The sequence below is a fragment of the Thamnophis elegans genome, chromosome 1 (genome assembly GCF_009769535.1).
Source record: "Thamnophis elegans isolate rThaEle1 chromosome 1, rThaEle1.pri, whole genome shotgun sequence".
Taxonomy (NCBI): Eukaryota; Metazoa; Chordata; class Lepidosauria; order Squamata; family Colubridae; genus Thamnophis; species Thamnophis elegans.
Genome location: NC_045541.1, coordinates 74,157,894 through 74,179,559, shown reverse-complemented (window position 1 = coordinate 74,179,559; position 21,666 = coordinate 74,157,894). Strand labels below are relative to the sequence as shown.

General features: G+C 38.2%; 1 protein-coding gene across 1 annotated transcript in view; it reads right to left on the bottom strand.

The window, feature by feature from the left end:
* Positions 1-8,915, bottom strand: part of LOC116510971 (phosphatidylserine synthase 2) — a 38,130-nt gene extending 29,215 nt beyond the window's left edge. The window contains exons 1-2 of the mRNA XM_032220661.1: positions 8,515-8,915; positions 2,806-2,907 (exon numbers count right to left, since the gene is read on the bottom strand). Of these exons, the coding sequence (XP_032076552.1) occupies positions 2,806-2,907; positions 8,515-8,768 (356 nt within the window). The 5' untranslated portion in view covers positions 8,769-8,915. The remainder of the gene's footprint in view (positions 1-2,805; positions 2,908-8,514) is intronic.
* Positions 8,916-21,666: the final 12,751 nt, after the last annotated feature.

Here is a 21,666-nt window from a genome sequence, read left to right as displayed (position 1 = left end):
TACTATGTTTGCAGTCACCCTGTTTAATATCTGTTGGATATAATATGTGAAAATGATTTGTAGCTCATGTAACTTGCCATAAATCCTCACTATCTTAGCTTTCTAATGGGCAATTTGCTTGCCTTTTAATATCTGTGAATTTGAATTATTGTGCACACTGATCAAAATCAAATTTATGATTTAGAAAGCAGCATAAATACAAAACAGCTTATTGTTTGTGCTGACTGCAATAATGAGGATAAAAATCCAGCAGCCATAAAAAAACTTATAAATAACACTTGCCTGATTCAGATCTTATTTATATTTTGCCATTATTATTTTTATAAATAAGTCAGAATGGCGAACATGCCTAATACTCCTCCTTCTCCTATTTTCTCCCCAACAATAATCCTATGAGGTGAGTTGGGTTGAGAGTGACTGGCCCAAAGTCACCCAGATGGCTTTCATGCTAAAGCAGGATTAGAATTGACTGTCTTCCAGGTTTCTAACCTGATGCCTTAATCACTAGCGCTAACTGGCTCTCTAATTTATTCTTTCCCATAAGCAGGAATTTTATGGATATTAATTTTTTTATAAAAAGAATAACAAACAAATTGAAAGACCAAGAAATTATAACTGTATCTCCTTAAGTTAATTAATAAGTAGATATATTTAATTACATCCCAGAGTTTAGCCTTAGGGATTATTTTCATCCAAAGATATGTTAGTTCTCAGATATATATAAAACTCCCCACCCTATGATTCCTCAGCAAAACAAAGCAGTAGTCAAATGATACTTGATAAATTATTATTTACTACATTCATATCCTGCCTTTTTCCAAGGAACTTAAAGCTACATACATGGCATTGTATCCTTTAATTTTAATTTATATATAATCCTTTAACCTCCCTAAATAACAACCCATGAGACAAATTAAGGCTAAGAAACTGATTAATCCAACATCACTTGCTGACTTTAATATTCTATCTTATTGCAAAACTAGTGACTGTTTTACAGATAGTTCGTGTCACAGTAGGAGAAGCAATAGGGCAAAAGTCATATTCAGTCAGGCACATTAAACTGAGATATGGTCATTCAAACTAAGCTATGAACTCTAATTGTTCTAAGTGCTAATGAGTCAGACAGCTATAAGATACCTATAAATATTTTAGTACATTTTTGCCTCCAGAATTACACTGGCCAAAAATCTAGCAATAATTCAATTGCAGGCTATTCTAATGAATTACCACGTAAACTAGCAGATGAAAGTTCAATCTCAAAGTGTATGTCTGCTTTATATAACTAATTTGTTACCTACTTAATGTATATGTACTACCTTTCAACAAGGAGTTCAAAAAATACCCTTCCACCTTTTCACAAATAATTATGGCCCTGATATATCCTTGGGAGAAAAGAGCAGAGGAGTGACTATACTAGACAGGTGTTCAACTGATGAAATAATTAATCTTTCTGTTTGTTTATATTCCATTTCAACAGCAGCAGGGAGTGTCTCCTCCCCCCCCCCCCCAGTATGTTATACTCTGGCATTAAGTAGTTTGGAGTTTACAGAAATAAATCAGTTGCGGTCAAATATTTTATTTCACTGAAAGCAGTATACAGTAGTCGTCAACGTATGACCTCAATTGAGCCTGGAATTTTGGTTGTACCTCATTGTGATCATAAGTTGAGTCATCATATGACCGGACTTGATTTTACAACCATTTTTATAATACCTATTAAGTAAGTCACCATAGTCATTAAGCAAATCATATGGAAGTTAAGCTAATTACATGGTTGTAAGTCCGAATCCAGTAAATGTGTATGTAGTTGCTAATCATCTGAAATGTGATCATAAGACTGCGGGGCAGTTATAATTTTGAGGACAGGTCTTAAGTAACTTTTTTTCAATTCTGCTGTAACTTTGAACAGTTGCTATATAACTGCTCATAAGACTACATGTAGAATGAATCCTGATTTTGTATCAATACATTAATTTTCAAATCTAATTTAACAAAACATTTGCTCTAGGACATATTAAAAGATGCTATCTGATTCATGAGGTAACCGAATACATCTCTGCTACTTAGATACCAATTTTTGTAAGTTCAATGAAACCTTCATCAGATAGAGAAATATTAAGAAAATATTTTCAACTTGGAATGATTTATGGAGTTATTCAAATTACCCTGTGATTTAATAAACAGAAACCTCTTAAAAAGCAGGATTAATCAATATGCTACATTTAGATTATATTTTTATCATATACTATACATTAGTTTTCAAATAAGACTAGGAAATAACTACTAAACGTGCAACAGACTGTTGCAGAAAACAAATCCCAAATACAATTTATGACCACAATTGGGACCAGAATCTCCATCACTAAGCCCGGCAGTGTGAAGCAAGTTGCTCCTAATTTTACACCTTTTTGCCATGGTTGGTCAGTGAATCACTGCATTTGTTAAGTAAATCACAAGGCTGTTAAGTGAAAATGGCTTCACTCATTCTCTTTACTTGTTGGAAGCTGGCTGGGAAGGTTGCAAATGGCGACCAGATGACCCTGAGACACTGCAAGCATCATAAAGAGCCCAATGTTTGATCACATGACCGTGCAGATGCTATGATGGTCGTAAGTGAAAGACTTGACATATGTCACTTATTTTAGTCCCATTGTTAACTTCAAATAATCGTTAAATGAATGGTTGTAAGTCAAAAACTATCTGTATAAAAGAACTGCAATTGAAAAATTGGCATTCCAACAAACTACAGTAGTTAATAAGTGAGCAACATTTCATTTGCTGCAGTAGTCTGTAAAAGTTATTTACCTCTTTGTGTTATAGGTTGTGTCCTGTGGCGTTTCTTCAAGCAAGGTCACATAGCCCAGGGTGCAAGTAAGGATAAACAAGACTGTTAAGGTGTGAGCTTGCCTGTTGACAAAGAGAAAAAAATATCATCTTCTTTTGACACTGTTTATAGTTGGCTTATTATTTTCACCAGCAGAAATTAAAGCTTTAAGTGTGCAAATGTGTTTAAGCACACAGCTCTAATATAAAATATACAGCATTTAAAAGGCAAAGTATATACACCAGTAATTTAAAATGCATTAATATAGCATTTAAAAAGCAAAGTAATACAAATTCACTAGTTACATATACAAGTCCAGAGGAGTCACGACTCGGTATCTATAGAAAGAGAAATTTACATCTTTTTTGAAAGATCCCGAAGAAAATGCTAGTTTCCATGGGGAGAACTGTGCAGAGCTTTCAAGTACTGAAAAAGTTGTTGTTATAGAGTTGTTGGCTATGTCAACTCACTTAATGAGACTAATTAAGCCTGAACAACAGCTGTAGCAGGAAAATGTATGGCGTGATAATCTCAAGCAAGGAAAAGAATAACATCACCTTAAACTGGGCTCACAAGAGAAATACCAACAACTGCATCAAAAATACATTTTCACTTGCTCACTTTGTGCCTTTGAGTTGTATATTTTATATAAGCTGAAGTTTAAAGAAATCTTCAAATGCAGTCAATAAAACAGCAGCTGATCATTGAGATAAAAATGGGGGGAGGGGGCAAACTTACAATAAAATCCTTCAGAACCAAAATGTATTCAGAATCTGACAAGCTGATAAAAAAGATAGGGATTGTCACTAACTGTTTTCTAGGAATCAAACAGAATCAGAATGCTCTCAAAGTCTTCAGAGGTGCAGTTTTTTTCAAGAGCAATAAGACTTATATATTTTTTAGATTTCATTTTCATCTTTTGGTCTTTTTTTTCAAAATATCCAACCAAACGTGGTGAAATGTGTCTATATTGAGAGATGACTTCTCTAACTTCAGAGGAATGATAAAAAGATTACCTTCTTGCAGCAAACAGCCTGTTTCAGTTTAGCCTAATTAGAAGAAAAAAAATCTGCCTCTGCCTCCCAGCAATTTGCCCCTTTCTGCAAACAGCCAGTTTCACTTTCAATTTCAGCAGGGGCAGATGATCAGCTGTTTCAGGCTGCAGGGATTGCCATAGCCTATTTCCGGCTCCGCAAGCCCCATTTACCGTTTGCTGCTGGGAGGCAGAGGCCAAAAGGTGGGGGCCTGTAGTGGGCGGGGCTACATTTGGTGTATAAGACTCACCCAAATTTTCACCCTCTTTTAGGGGGGAAGGTGCGTCTTATACTGCAAAAAATATGGTACATATTTTCTGAAAGTCATGCTTTACATCTGTAATTATATACCGGTAATCAGTATTATAAATTACCTTGGTGCCTACCTTCTTACAGGACTAATTTCTCCAATCTGAGTAAGCCCATCTATTACATTCTTCCCAGGAGAAGCTTTTGATCATACATCACTTTTGTTAAGTACTGGCAGCCACTCCCAACTGTTTTGGTACCAAGGAACGGTTTTGTGGGAGACAATATTTCCACAGACACGGGGGTGGGGGGGTTAATTTGCTCACTCGGCCACCACTCTCCTCCAGCTGTGCGGCCTGGCCCCTAACAGGCCATAGACTCGTACCAGTCCATGTCCTGGGGGTTGGGGATCTCTGCTATAAGGGGAATGAAGGCCAGGAGAAATTGCTTCTCAGTTGCTACTCAGATCTTGTGGGATACCATTTCCTTAGAATTAAAGCTTATTCCATCTCTTATAAGGTTCTGGAAGCTAATGAAGATTTTTTTTTCTTAAAAGCATTTGATTGAATAGTTGGTTATCACATTTAATTACATTAATTTAATTTTTGATATTACTTAATTTGGTTTTCCTATGATTTGTTTTATTTTTTATTTTATTATTGTTACCCTTAGTCAGGTGCAATGGACTAGAAATGATGCAAGGAGTTGATCAGAATGGTACGTTTATTGCTACTCGCCTATTGACAGGAGTCTCACCAGACTAATATACTTACCACAGGAACTACTAGATAAGCACTGCAAGTTTAGGGAGGATTTCAGCTCCAGATTCCACCACACCATTGTATTGTTGTGACTTAATTATTGGTTGTTTTATTTATATCTATCATACATGCTTTAACTGAAATTATTGCTTCTGTTTTGTAAACTGCTAAGCATCTGTAGTGATTTGATGGTAAATAGAATTAATTGCATCAGCTATAAAAATTAACAAAAAAATTAAGGAAGCTTTTGCTAGTTTATGGCAACGCTTAAAAGATATTTTAATTACAATCAATAAATTATTCCACTAAAGTACTCCAGCTAATAAAGCATGAAGTAAATTAGATCTTTACTACTGTACTTGCTTTTTCCATAATGACCATAACTCTAACTAACATCCATTTTTTATTTTATTTTTTTCTATTCCAGCAGGCCTGGGGGCTGTTGACCTCTGGATTGAGGTCCAGCCCCGCTTAGATTGGGTGCATGTTGTGTCTTTTTAAATTTGTCGTGTTTTAGCTGTTTTTAATTTCTCTTAATTTCTGTTTCTGTAAGCCGCCCGGAGTCCTTCGGGATTGGGCAGCCTATAAATTTAATAAACAGTTAAACAGTTAAATATTTTTATTTTTAAATGTTTAGCCAAATATAAGAATAACTAAGAATAATCAAAAATGAGAGACACAAATGGAAACTTCTTTGAAATAGTAGTTACCATAACCTATGTAGGGGGGGATGTAACACAAGATGAATAATTACAATATTATGAAGTGTTACGAAAAAAAACCCAACAACCTTAGCAGAAGTTTATAAACGGAGTACTATTGGAAGAACTGGCAATTTCACCCACACGCCATGTAAAACATGGCATAACTCAAAATATCAGTAAGATCCAGTTACTATATCAGTATTTTTGTACCACAGTTTGTCCCTAATGTACTCTCTAAAATGCTTCCTGGACCTATGATGAAATATGGTGTTCCCTAAATTGCAGAGCATTGAGTACTGGGGCAGTGCATTCTCAGTTGTTGGAATGCAACAACTTCTAGGAAGCTGCTAATTGCGCTCCAAATTTGTTGCTGGGTATCAATGTATCCCTCTTGCTGCCAAGATCACAAAGTTCAAGTCATACAAAGCCAGTTCACGTTTTTTTTTCTCTTTGCCAAGGTTCCCCCCCCCCCCGCAAGAGCCAGAGAACTGTGCCCCTGCAACAGCAAACATTTTTTTTTTAATCTGCAACTATGTTTTCTTCTCTGTCAGTGGCACAGATAGGTAAAGACAGGTGGGAAATACAGCACGACAGCACAAACCACACATGTTTCTGCCCTTCTAATTAGAGGAAGAATATTCTGGAGGCAGTCCATATAGCTAATGCCCAGATTTATGATTGACATAAATTATTGTTTACTGTAAAATTCAAGCTTGCTTTTTATTTAAGGTTCTACAAGTGCAGTTTTAAACACTATTTTTAACCAATGGAGATGTCACTAATGTCATTTTTCTTTTGGGAAACAATGATTTTAAAACATCAGCTAGAGGAGAAGCTGTAAAGAAAAATGGCAGAAATTTACTATGGCTCACTCAGCTGTTATTATCTCATGTAGTGTTCTTATGCACTTTCTTCAGGGATTATTTTAAAATAATAAAGTTCCTTTGTCAATCTTTTCTTTTGGTACAGTTCCATTTCTTTGCATGCTCTATCAGCAATAAGCATTCCACTTCCTAATGCTGCTAAAGTACAAAATGATTTTACAATCTTCCCCCATTGCTTTCTAAAAATAGACAATGTAGAAAATCTGTACAAACTGGGTAAGTGCCAAAATAATATGAAAGAATGTGCAGAACTAACAGAAACTATTAAAAAAGGACAAAGAATATAAATAGATATTTCCTTTTCTCTAACAATCCAGGAAAATATAGGTAGCCCTTAATTTATGACCATAATGGAGCTTGCCCAGTATGGTCATAAGTTGTGACAGTCGTAAAGCAGGTCACCCACATTACCAATCTGATTTTATGACCTTTTTGTGGTGGTCAGTAAGCAAATCACCACAGTCAAGTCAACTCATTGTTCACTACGGGGTGTTTTTGGCGAAAACTAGAAGTAGTAAGTGCCAGTTTTTGGCAAAAATGTTGTAAACTATGGTCACATAACTGCAGGATCCTGCAAACAGCCATAAATTTGGGCTAGTTACCGAGTGCCTGAAATGCAGCCACATGACTACAGATTGGAGGACAGATATCGGAACTTTAGAACCAGTACCATATGGGTTTCCATCGTAATTTTGAATAGACATAAAGTGACTGTTTGTAAGTCAAGGACTACCAGTATTCTGAAAAAAGAAATGTATTCATTTAAGCATAGTTAAGGAATGCAGTCCAAGTGCCCCCTTATTGATGCAGATTAAATTGGCTTATTTCCCTAAGCTTTTATTATGTGTTGCAATATCCATTTCTAACTGAACAAAAACAGAAAAATGACCACAGAAAAAGACCTAGTGGTCCACCAAGTCTGTCTTTTGAGTTTGTTTTTTGTTCTCTTTTTTCTTTATTCATTGTTTTTATTAAGTTTTATTATATTATTTTATTTTCTACTTTTGTCAGACGATGGACATGTGTTTATCCCTAGCGTGTTTAAACTCAGTTACTGATGTTGACCACTATCTCCACTGATTTCTAATGATATTCTTAACAGATTCAGGGACAAGGCACAAGATAAAGAGAGGAGGGAAAATTGTGAAAATAGTCTATAAAGCAATCTTAACAGTTTTCCCGAGTAAACTGTTGACTTGGTCTTCAGTAAAGTTCAATAACAGGATATACATACTATATACCCTTTGGATCCATAACCTTGAACTGGGTAAACATGTACATCATTTTTTTCAACCAGTGTACCTCAAATGTGCTAACTTCCAGAATGTATCCAAAATCTGGACACTTGGAATCCTCTGGAATTGAACTTTGGCAAACTTGATAAAACATTTTATGACATAAAATTATCATAAAGCATTTATGGCATAATACCAAGTGTCATAAAATATTTCCCGTGGTCAACTTCAGATGCTTGACTATATATATGGGCTACTTTCAAAGCAGATACATCTCTGAATAGCTCCCTGAATGTTTAAGAACTTTTCCAATACCTTAGATTAGAAGCTCTGCCATTCAAGAAGGCATTGGAGAATCTGGTAAGGAAATATGTCCGAAAGGATGATGACCCTTGCCTAGTTAGTAACTGTAAGCTTGTTTACATCTGTGATAGCAAGTGATGAAAAATCGCATCCGAGACAGCAATAGCCACCAAGCCAAGTCAGCACAGGGAGCAGGGGAGGAGCAATTCGGAAAGGTCTGTCCTGAAACTAAGAACGTGCTGTACCATCTCTTTCAGAGGACACACACATACACCCAGTTATCAAAAATCAGCCTAGATCTAATTAGAAGCGAGTGCTAGCTCTGAATCCCTACCCAACCCTCGCCCCTGCTGCTGCTGTCACCTTCAGCATCAGCGCCCAGCAACCCTTCCCCTCCAGATTCAGCCACCCTCTGGGCGCCCTTATGGGGTCCAGATGCACCTAAGCGCTCGTTCTGCCTGCAGAGTGACCCAGCAGGCAGGCAGAAGGGGAGCCCGGGCAGTGCGGTCGCCTCTCTCACCAGAAGAAGGTGTTGGTCCCGTCGTCGTACACCTCGGACTCAGTGCTGCGCCGGTCGCCATGAGTGACGACAGCGGCGTCTGGCGCTGCTGCCGATGTAGCTGCTGACACTGACGGAGAGTCCCCGCGAGGCCCCTCTCCAACCTGCAGAGAAGCGCCGTTGGGGGGCGGAGGTGGCGGCGGCAGCGGTTGCCCTTCCTCCAGCGCCGCTTTGCCGGAGGCGCCTCCGTGAGCCCTCCGCTCCCCGCGCCTCATCACGAGAACGACCGCGACTCGCGAGGCTTAAGCGATGCTCGGCGCGCGCCCTGCCGATCCCTCCGCGCACCCCATGCAAAGCTCCGAAGAAGCCAACACAACAGCTCTTGTTCAAGTGCCTTTTCAGCACTCGCTCGTGACCCTACGTGGGACGAGGTTGAGGGGCGGGACTCCTCTTGGAGGAGACGTGAGCGGCTAAGGCCTGCGGGGCGCATGCGCATACCGAGTCACTCATATTCTCTCTCTCTCTCTCTCTCTCTCTCTCTCCCTCTCTCCCTCTCTCCCTCTCGCGAAGGCACCGTCCAGCGAAGCTTTGGAGGCGGGAGCGTTGGCAGGACAAGCTCCTGGAGTACACAATAGAAGTTCAATTGCAGCAAGCCAACGCAGGGAGGTTTACATGGAGAAAAAGGACGTCAGGATGGAGCGTGGTTGGCTGACGAAACATTTTTAGATAGTTTAGTTGAGGGCTTTGTTGGTGAATTCGGTACGGTTACTTTAGGTTACGTGCCTTAAATAAATCCAGACACAAAAGTGCAGTAAATTATACAGAGGGTTACTGTGTCTAAACACAGAAAATATACTAAAAATTGCAGCTTACCGTAGTTAAACAAAGACGGGGGAAAGGGGGAGAGTGTATGTTCCTGTCGTCGAAGAATAGTAGCCAGGGAGCCAGCATTTCAAATGAGCCTTTATTGGTTCCCTGCCTAATTTAAAAAGCTCTTTGCAAATGCCCACTTCAGGTTTTTGGAAAGAGCAATTTACTCTCCCCCTCTCCTTATACAACAACAAGCTGAGGGAAGAAAGATCTGTGTCGTTGGGTGAAAGTAAAAACAAAAAACCACTGCAAAACTATTTTAGAATTAGAAGTTATAGTAGAATAATTGCAGTAATGACTCTGAGATCCCTGTGCCTTTCACTGCCTTGTAACAGGAGAAATGCTGCTGATGACTATCTTTTTAGCCTCTTTCTGAACTAGAGTAGGGGTATATGTTTCAGTTTCTGTCCACTTTCAATATATCCAGCACTGAAATCTTGAAAACCAACATTTATTGTGGCATAAACCTGTCAAATATAGAGACCCTTATTTTTACTGGGTAGGTTATATGTAACACCCTGTAGTATTATGGTAATGTTCACATTCATTGCTGATTTTCCAGCAAAATTAGATTGTTACCATTTTTAGGATATAACTCTAGAGTATTTGGTCAAAAATAAATCAATTTGAGCCCAATATAATTCATTTCTGAGCAAATATTCACATGATTGCATTAGATCAGATTGCATGTAAATTCATTTGAAGGCTGATGATGCCTAGTATTGTGTAAGCACCTGTGGCTCTTATAGTAATTTGTTTATTCTAATATACAATTGGCTACAACTATTGTTTTGTTAACTTGTTATCTGTACAGGTTTTATATTTTGAGTTGTGGGTTTTCTTTTAAATTGCTGTGGATTGCCAGTTTTGGTGGGAAACAAATCTGATAAACAAATTCTACTTTTAACACTTTTAAGAAAATATTGTTAAGATGGTAATAACTATGTCATGTCCATTGTTCATGAATTTCAGCCAGTGTAAATGTGCATTGCTGGCTTACAGTTGGAAGACATTATTGCTCCAATTATGTTGATTGTTTATTCATGTATTATATTTTCCTTAATTACAGTGTCCATGGATGTTTTATTTTTACATACAGTTATGAGTTGTAGCACTGGGACAGTTTAGAAATCAAATAAATAAAAATTAGTTAATTAAGGCCAATCCCCTGCTCTTCAGATGGTCACTTTCAGATTACTTGATTCCTGTTGACATCATGGACAGATCCATGCAATGGTAGTTGTCACTGCTTTCTTCAAAACCTTTGGACTTTTCAGTCTGGTAGCTTACAGTCCTGGGATTTCCTTCTTGTCTCCCACCCAAATATTAATCAGTTCCTGTTTTGCTTCCAATCCCAGACAAGATTGACCTGGGACTATGCAGGTATATACACCAAAACAACTACAACAGAAGTTTATTTGTACAGTTCCAATGAATGAAAAATCACTATCTCCCTGGCTAACTTATTCCATCATGGGGCTATTATTCTTCAGAATTTTTTTCCTGCCATTCCTCCTACTTCCTAATGGGGTGACAAAAACTTCTGACTTGCGATGTAACAGTTTCACTATTTGGTGAATACTGTTGCATTTCAACGTTATTTTCATCTCTAAACAGTCTCGGTTCTTTATGTCTCTCTATAAAATTTGATTTCCCTTGTTCATTCTTGCTGCCTGTTCTGAACCAGTTCCAGTTTCTCTGAATCCTTGTATGCTACTGAACATAAACATTCAAGAACAAAGTGGAACAAATACCGTATTTTTCAGAGTATAAGTTACACAACAAGGTTTTGAAGAGGAAAATTTAAAAAAAGGTTTTTGCACTCTGCAAACTTCCCCCAAACGACCCATTTTTTGTGAAAACGGGCCCATTTTTTTCCCAAAAAAGGGCATGAATAGCCCTTAGGAGGCTTGTAGAATGCTCCTTGGAGGGTGGGGCAAAAACGAGCAAAAAACAGCCTTTTTTTGCAAAAATGGGCCAGTTTTTGTCAAAAAAGGGCATGGATAGCCTTTAGAAAGCTTATAGAGTGCTGCTGGGAGGCAAAAAATGGGCCATTTTCACTCATTTCTGCCCTTCCCAGCCCCCAGGAGTTCTCTGAAAGCCTTCTAAAAGCTATGCACGGCCATTTTGGTGAAGGGGCGGCGTTTTGGGGGGCACAAAATGCTGTATTCAGTGTCAAGCCTTCTACCACCACCACCCAATCCTGCTATGTCACACGGAAAAGTGTTGCCAAATGATTTTGACACATCATAAGAATCAAATAGCTTTTCAATAAACTTCATTGCCAATTTGAAGAAGCAGGATAGAAAGCAGAATGAAGCTTTTGAGCTTGGTGTTGGAGAAGCCTTGAAAAAAACATGGATAGCCAAGAAAATATATAGAAAAAAAAATCAATTCAGAATTCTCATTCAAGGGACAAATAACCAGGCTTAAATTACCAATTTTGGACAGATGCAAATATTTGATTAATGAGGATATTAGATACATAGTTGGCAGAAGGGTCAAGTTGGGGACAAACGAACCCAGAGAAGGACTAACTATGTGGTTACTAATACTCCACACTGACGAATAGCCACATAATCACTGCTAAGCCAGGTAGACCTTCATATCTTATGTATACAATACTTTCTAAGCAGAATTTTTCCATTTTATCTCATTTGAAGCCCATTTCTCTGTCAACTTGAATTATATTTGAATTTTATTTACATCTTATGAAATGTTAAATATCCCACTGAATTTGTAATTCACAAGTGAATTCCACTATCGCATCTGAGTCTCTTTCAAATAGATAAAAACATCAATGCTAAATTGTGTTTGCTTTTCTTCACATATTGTGCTAAGCCAAAATTCTACCATTTTCCCGAAAATAAGACCTCCCTGAATAATAAGCCCAGTCAGTCTTTTGAGCACATGCACTAAAATAAGCCCTCCCTTGAAAATAAGTCCTCTCCGAAAATATAGCAACACATCAGCAGCCATGAGGTGATCGTGCTTGCTGCCTCCTGCACCTCAAAAATAATAAGACCACCCCAAAAATAAGGCCAGTTGCTTATTTTGGAGATCAAAAGAAAATAAGATCCTGTCTTATTTTCAGGAAAACACAGTATTAATTGTGTTTTGTTAGGTCACAGTGGTTATGCTCATAAATAATGTTAAACCTCTTGAGTTGCAATACATTCTCTCTTAGTACAATGTGTAAAGTTAGCCATGTACTTATTTGTGAAGTTTGTTTTTGCTGGCTGCTCCATTATGGTTTGAGAATGAGTTTTGTTTATTCATCAGCACAAATTTGTCCTCCCTTCCCACTATCATTCCCAGATAAGCCAAAGATTCTTGAAATTCTGAACATACTTTGTTTTATAGGTAGTACTCCAAGTGCTATATTTTTGTTGGAAGGTTTAGATCAGTGGTTCCCAAACTTTTTCAGTCCACCACCCCCTTGGTGCTACAAACTGATCCTCAGTGCTCCCTCATTCAGTGGTGGAATTCAATTTTTGTTTCTACCGCTTCTGTGGGCGTGGCTTGGTGGGCCTGGCTGGGGGGGTCATGTGACTGGGCTGTTTGCACGACAGAAGGAAGATAGTAACAGTAAAATTTAAAACTGTAACAATTAATTGCACATTTATTCAAAATCTAATTTAAAAACCTTTTTAGTTAATGTTAATTCAACAAAATTGTTGAACATGATCCAGTGATAACTGGTTTTCAAAATCTGATAGTCATTTATCAAGAACCGTAGTGACTAGTAACTTAGTAAACTCAGTAAAATTTAGTAACTACTTCACTGTTCAGTAAATTCTTAATGTGGTGGATGAGCTTGATGAAGTGATGCCAGTTTCCCAATGTCTGGTTTTAAGACACTTAGCAGGAGTCTTAAATTACTACATTCAGTAATCTGGAGTCGATTTCTTTGCTTGGAAAGAAGTTGGATGACCACACTGAAGCTACTTTCCACCAAATATGATGTTGGAAAGGCAACAAGGAACTTCTTAACCACTGTCCATAGTGCAGGATAGCGATCAGAAATTTCTTTCTGTAACCAAAACTCTTGGTGCCAGGGATGTGCAGTCAGGGGAGGCAGAGGAGGCAGAGCCTTACCACTGTCATCATGAAAAGAAAAAAAAAATGTAAAAGGAAAAAGGCAAGAGCTGAGGTCAGGCTGAGCTAGTTGCTGCCAGAGTCACCATAGATGACTCTGCTTAACTGTTTAAAAAAGCCTCTAAAAAAGCGCCCTCTACAAGAGGAGGCAGGAGAACAATGCGCCTCAACTAGTCTGACTTTAGGTGTTTTATGATCACTTGAGCAGAGTAAAGCAAGGGTTAAAAGCCTAAAAATTCCTGACGTAGGTGAGGCATGTCATTCTCCTGCCTCCTCCTGCAGAGGGTGCTTTTTAGAGGCTTTTTAAAACAGTTAAGCAGAGTCATCCACGGAGAGTCTGGAAGCAACTAGCTCAGCATGACCACAGCTCTTGCCTTTTTCCTTTTACATTTTTTTTTCTTTTCATGATGACAGGCAAGAACAGAGTTGAAATTCTCTCTGAAACAGCTGGAAAAGGTACGTGTGGGTTGGAGGGAGGGGGAGGAATTCAAACTTCATCCTCAAGTGTAGTTTGATTGCAGGCAGAGCCGTGTTGCCTTTTCAAACACACACACACACACACACACACAAACACACCTGGATAAAACTATAAAAGCCCAGCTTCACTGATTACAAGTTTGAAAAGGCAACGTGGCTCCACCTGCAATCAAAGGTGAGAGAAGGAAGGGAGTAGGAGAGATAGTGCAATCCAACTTCTCTGTGTGCGTGTGTCTGTTTGAGAGAGGAGAGGGAGGAAGCATGAAAGGATTACAATCCACAACCTCTTTTGTATGCTGTTCAATCCTTATTTACATAATAAAATAGCTCAAGTGGAGTAGCCGCTCTTCCTCTTAGAATCACATTCCAAAATTTCAGCTTCCTCTGCAATTTTTTATGGAGGCAGCAGCTCAGTTTCTACACAGCATGATAGACCAGCCAAGGGTCTCCATGCGCTCATGTTGGGTGGGACAGAACCTTCGGCTCTTGTGAAACTGTTCACCCACATGCCCATTCGTTAAATAACAGTGGGCCGCGGAGAAGGAAGGTGGCAAAGCCGGTGAGAAGCAGGGAAGACAACTCCATTGCTACCTTTAGGGGTTCACAGCTGCCCCCCCACAGCTGGAAGAGCAGTTTTAACTGCCAGTCTCGCGCGACGAAGAAGAACCCAGCCCTTCCACCCATTGAAGGCGCGTGCGAGACCCAGGCCTTCCCAAAGGCATGGCATCGCCGGTTCATGGTGAGGCGAGACTGAACCGCCACCTCCACACAAGCCACACAGGGAAGGATTCTCGCTTTCGGTCCCATCGCATTCCCTTCCGTGCCTGCGCGCAAAGCTAGGCGAGTCAGGAGTACAGTATAGCAGAACACCTCCAGCACTCCTCTGCCACCTCCCTTGCCTCTTAGCGCCCTCCTGTGGCCCCACTTCCTCTTAGCACCCCCTAAGTCATCCCACTGCCCCCCAGGGGGTGGTACCACCCACTTTGGGAACCACTGGTTTAGATAAACAGTCTCCAACATTTCTGTCTTTGCAGATTGGGGCAGGGGGGGAGGGATGGTTCTGCATGAGCAATAGGCATGCACATGTATATGCGCAATTCTATTTACACAAGCAGCAAGCATATGTGCCTCTGCTGCTCAAACAAATGAAGTTGCATGTGTCACAAATGGAGCTGCACACTCACACAAATGGATAGTGGGCCACAGCCCAAGGGTTGGGGACCCTGGTTTAGATGGAGTTAATCAGTTCAACTAAATTCATTTTTTTTCTGCTTTTGTCCTGTATTTGATGATTACAGGTTATTCATCTAGCCTTGGCAATGTAGTCCTTGGTTTTATATATATATATTTTGCAATTTGCAAATAAATTGGAAGTGCCTGGCAAAATTCTGAACCTATCTATCCAAGTAGCAGCAGCATGTCACTAGGCTTAATCAAGAAGTGTATTGTGAAGCATTACTAAAGCTTTTTAAAATAATGCTAAAAAAAAGTGGCTTCTTCAACTTGACCAATGCAGACAATTATATAAGCTGGAAGAAATATTTTTTTCTACTCCCGAATTCATAGGATAGTCACCTTAAAAAAAAACAGACTGGAAAATTTTCTAAGAATTAGCTTTCTACATTAGCCTATAAATATTTAAGGTTTATATACACTACTTCATTTCATATTCTTATCAACTTACATACCTAAATGCAAAGCTTGTTTGCGAGAACTGAAAGGCTTGCTTAATGTACCAAGGCAATCATTAATATCATTCTTGTGTTCCAAAAAAATCTATCTTGGGAATGTATTGCAGATTCATTAAGAATGCATTGTTGTTATATTTAGCTTGCTCATCCATTCTGAAATTATAGAATTCAGCTACAGATCACAGTTCCAAAGATATAAGGTAAAGATAAAGGTTCCCCCGCATGTGTGTACTAGTTGTTTCCAACTTTAGGGGATGGTGCTCAACTCTGTTTCTAAGCCGAAGAGCCAGCGCTGTCCAAAGACTTCTCTGTGGTCATGTGACCAGCATGACTAAACGCCGAAGGCACACAGGATGCTATTACCTTCCCACCAAGATGGTCCCTATTTTTCTACTTGCATTTTTTTATGTGTTTTCAAACTGCTAGGTTGCCAGAAACTGGGACAAGTAAAGGGAGCTCACTCCGTTACGCGGCACTAGGGATTCGAACAGCTGAACTGCCAATCTAATTGACAAGCTTAGCGTCTTAGCCACTGAGCCGCCTCGCCCCTATTCCAAAGATACAGTACCAAATAAAAAAGCTAATATAAACATTGGTCCTCGCAGGGAAGTCTCTTGGCACCCATCTCTCATTTAGCAGTCTTATCTAAATCATGTTGAAATGGGAGTCTCTCCACAAATTTTGGTTTTGGAATTGGTTTTTAAAAGCTTTAGCATCCAGATATGAGTTCTCAATTATGCACAGTCAAGTACAATACTGAATTAATCATTACACTAAGTACATTGAAAAGTTGATCCATTGCCAAATGGAAGTTCATAGATGATGTAGGAGTTTTCACAATATGAATATATACTCATCTTTTGATACTTGTATTGCAGGGTTTTCAGGTTCCTTGTAATTCAGAGTATCACAACTATAATTTTATCAAAAGAAAAAAGTGAATATTGAGATCATGGCAGGTTCAAGCTATAGAATGCTTTGAATTGCAGAGTGATGAGTGCCTGGAGGGAAATGTTTATTTCTAAAAATGAATATTAACATTTTATGAAACAGAAATCAAATATTTAGAACACTAAAATATACTTATTTTTGTCTTCTGATTATGTACTTTGACTAAAAATGAGCAAATTTTGATTTTTTTTCTAGTTAAAGGCCAAAATATTGGCAAATTTTGCCCTATCTAGAATTTTCTGTTCAAAAGTCCATGGTGATTATATTGTCAAGGACTCATAGCCAAAAAATGATGTAAGGCCATTGCGAGAAATCAGGATTATCCCAGGAAGGCTAAACTACAGATCTACATCCTAGGATGAAGAAACTAGTATAGGTGATTGCAGAACTGCCAACTTTAATAGGAGAATTCCTGGAAATCTGGTAATGTTCCCGAAGTCTGGAGGGGTGCAAAAATTGTCCCATTTTCAAACAAGTGGAAAATAGGTCTTTTTTATATTAATTGTGAACACTTGGCTAAGAATACAACAATTTACAAGAGTCATCATAGGTTTGTGACAAATAAGTCATGCCAATTAACTTTTTTTTTTGGACAGAATTACTTGCCTAGCAAGTCCAAGGAATGCTGAACATAGTGCACTTTGGTTTCAGCAAAGCATTTGACAAAGTATTGTGTTATTTTATTAGTAATTTTATTAAAATATACAATTAAGATAAAAAATTAATACCCATTTTTTAAAAATCAAAGAAAAATATCACAGAAAAGAAAAAAAACTGATTAGCAAAGTATCTTTCAAAGATGCTGAATGTGTAGGAAATATTCTCTTGTAACTTGTAGTTTGGCCACAATCACAATAGATGGTGCTATAAGATAATTCAGTCCAAAAAACACCCATACTTAACCTGAAAACCTTAGTCTCTGCTTCTGGACAGCTGTAGAATATGGGTTTTTATTTATCTATCCCACTGCATTTCTAGTTATCATCCAGGGCATACCTAGGATTCATTGTTTGAGTTTACATATCCTAAACTATGTTTGTTTAAGGCTGGATGAATAAGCAACGAAGTTGAGTCCACAGTTCACATTAAGAGCAAACCAACTACCCACTCTGATTTAAGAATGTGAATCCAGGCTGAAGGAAGCTTCTCACCAAACTTTCCAACAACATTTTTAAGAAGCTGCTTCTACAATAGACTAGTGCTTGTTTGTAGTGCCTACATTTTCTGAATTTGAAGATTTGCATAGGCGATAATAATAGCAAGCAATAGATCATCGTCTGTTAATCATATCATTTTCTATGGTTTATGAACAATTTATCTGATTTATGTAAATAGGCTTTCATACATGAAAATATCATTTTTTTTAAAAACGGTATCTGAATTAAAAAATTTAGCAAGAAATTATTGGCTCATGCAATCAACGTACTATAGTTTTTCTGTGCCTTCTGTAGCCTACACACCCCACCTGAAGAGCATGTAAGAGGTGTATCATAATTCTATGAGAAATCTTCATTTGTACTTGAGATAATTTAAATTCACTGTATATCTGAATTTTTAGACTGAAAGTTGCTAAGAAAGTGTATATTTCTACACTAATTTTATAGATAAGTTTAAATAGGGAATGCTGAATCCCAATAAAACTGGAAGAAAATGCATTTCCCATCACCTTTCTGTACTCTGCTCATTTATGTATATATGGTTATAATATTCCTGTCTCAATAATTGTTAATATTAAACTGAAGAACCCTATAGTACCACTAGGCATTCTCTACAAAGTTCTTCTTTCAGGACAGATTGAGTCTCGAACATTTGTACTTTTTTAAAAAAAAAGTATAGCTTGAGCTGGTTATATTGCTGCCTTTTTAGATTGGGTATCATTCATTGTATACATGTAATTAAACCACTGCACAGATGGTTAATTTTTATTAGATCACAAGCCTACTAACAAGAAGCTCATTATTTTACTAATGATCCTGAAGCTATGTCTACAGGGGCATTCAACTCACAAAAATAGGAAAGTGAAATGCCTTAGAATTTCAAAAATTGGTGACAAATAAAATGAATCAAGACCACAGGTTTTTATTGAGTATTTCATAAAACCGACGTCGATCTATTAGATGTTCCTTGCAGTTTAAATGATAAGAAGGTTGACTCAGCCTTCCATCCTTCCAAGGTGGGTAAAATGAGGACCCAAATTGTTGTGGGCTATAGGCTGACCCTGTAAACTGCTTAGAGAGGGTTGTAAAGCACTGCAAAGTGGTATATAAGTCTAAGTGCTATTGCTATTGCTATAAAAAGTTGTAGATTCATAGAATGGGATTCGGTGGGAAGCAGCCATGCAGTCTCCTGATCAGTGCAAGAATCCTAATGAAAAACTCCCTGACAGATGGTTGACTAGTCTTCATTTTAAGTATATATAACTTAATGGTGGGTTCATATGTAAAAGTGTCAAAACCTCCAGTTTTAGGGAATTAGAAAAAAAAAGCAAAACTGCTTAATACTTTACTCATATCTTTTTTTTTCTGTTACAAGCTATATTGGCCCTGACCCTTCAGGGTTTTTTTTCAAGGTCCTGAAAATATGATTTTGCCAATGGGCATAGAAACTCAGGAGGGAGTAGAGATTATGCACTAGTTGTGCTATTATGCATTGATGTGTTTATATTGGATATGTACTCTGTTTACAGATATTTTTTATAGTTTTATAATCATGACCTTTTCTCAAAGACACTGGACAAGTCCCTGCAGATTTCTTAGTAGGTTTTTTCCCCCAGAAGTGGTTTGCCATCGCCTCCTTCCTAAGAATGAGAGAAAGCAACTGACCCAAGGTCACTCAGCTGCTTTTTGCCTATGGCAAGACTAGAGGTCATAGCCCCCTGATTCCAGTCTGATGCTTTAACCTTTAAACTGGCTCTCATGATTTTAACTGTTTCTTGAATTGTTGTTTTGCTTTATTGTTTTATCTGCTTCTGTGTGCCCAGAATCAAGTACTGAGATGAGTGGCTATATAAATTTAATTAATAGACAAGTTGAACTGGGAAATTGAAAAATAAAATAAAATCTTGGAAGGCAAAAGCAAACCATGTTCATATTATTCTCATGAACCCTACATAGATATGTCCATCAAATTACCAATTCTTAAGTTCAATCTTAAGGAACTCTTCACTGTTTTTCTCCCAAAATAGCAATAGCAATAGCAGTTAGACTTATATACCGCTTCATAGGGCTTTCAGCCCTCTCTAAGCAGTTTACAGAGTCAGCATATTGCCACCAACAACAATCCGAGTCCTCATTTTACCCACCTTGGAAGAATGGAAGGCTGAGTCAATCCTGAGCCGGTGAGATTTGAACAGCCGAACTGCAGAACTGCAGTCAGCTGAAGTAGCCTGCAGTGCTGCATTTAACCACTGCGCCACCTCGGCTCGGTATGTCATGAAGTACAACCCATTTAATAGACCAAGGGTATGCTGCTGTGAATGTAAGGTATTGGGAATTCAGTAAAGCATCTGACAATCTTTCATTCTATCTTTATATAATAGATTGATATGAGTTAAAAGATATCACAGCCCAGAGAATTTGCAATTGTTTGAATAACAACACTGAAATTATGCTCATAAAGAGTTCTATATCAAGGAAAGGGAAATGTCAGTTGGGGTTCTGCAGTCTCTCCTTGCCTATGTGCTATTCAACAGTTTTATAAGTGATTAGTAGGAGAGAAAAAATGACCTTTACAGTGCAAAAAAATGGAATCAAATCCAGTGTATATGGTAGCAAGTATGGTATCCTGAATTTTGCGTGACCCGTCAAAAGCGCGTTCCACAAAAGTGCGGTCGACGAAATCGCGTATGTGACATCATCACAACGCGACGAAAAAGATCGAAAAATTGAAATAAAAATTAAATTACAGCAAGCCGATTCACATAAAGGTAAGGGTTAGGTTAAGGGTTAGGGTTAGGGTTAGGTTAAGGGTTAGGGTTAGGGTTAGAGCGTTAGCGTTACGTTTAGCGTTAGGTTAAGGGTTAGCGTTAGGTTTTTTGTTACATTAAGGGTTAGGGTTAGGGTTAGGGTTAGGTTAAGGGTTAGGTTTAGGGTTAGGTTTAGGGTTAGGTTTGGGGGGGTTAGGGGAAGGTTTTAGCTTTATTTTTACATTTTTCGATCTTTTTTGATCTTTTTCGTCGCGCTGTGATGACGTCACATACGCGCTTTCGTCGACCGCGATTTTGTCGTCCGCGGTTTTGTGGTAGAACCGAATTTTGGTAGGAAAAATCAAGTGCACCCGAAGAGGATTTGATACATCTGACTTGGTGACTATATAAGAAATATACAGCGATATCACTCATCATCAGCTACACATGAGCAAGCAGAGTGATGCAATAGCAAAAGGACCATTGCAATCTTACAGTGCACTTTTAGGTAATATACTGTAGAGATGCTGGAGCAAGTTCATATGGACACTGGTAAAATTGGAAACCAAATCATGTTTAGCTTGCAGAAGGGTAAAGGAAATTATTACAGTTTAACAAGACGACTTGTTAAACTGTAAACTATCTGTTGAGGAAACTGATGAGCTCCTCCTCCTCACTGAAAATGTTCAGAAGGCCATCTGTCGGGGATAGTTTAGTGAACTTCCTCACTAAACAAGGAATCAGACAAGTTGATTTGTGAACTGCCTTCCATTTCATATATACTAAGGTTCTGTGAACCTTGATTAATAAAATCATTTCTTACCAACAGATTGTGTAGGCTGAATTTTATACATTTGAACTACTTTATCTGAATAATGCAAGGTGTTTGATTCTAGTTTGGCATATTTTGTTAATATAGCCTTTGTAACTTGTAAATCAGGGTTTATGGCTATTGTGCAACTCAGCCTTATGATTTTAAAACTCAATTACGGTTAAGGAAATTATAGCTTAGGACGCCTGGCTCTTCTGGCATAATTTGGTTGATGTTTGATTGATGGGTAATTGTAATCAAGCATTAGGCAATGAAGCAACTGTTTATTTCTTAGACAAAAATAACAGATTCAGATGCTCAGGCATGGGAGTTGCCTTCACCGAAAGGTGTCTACCTACCAGGGTTGATAT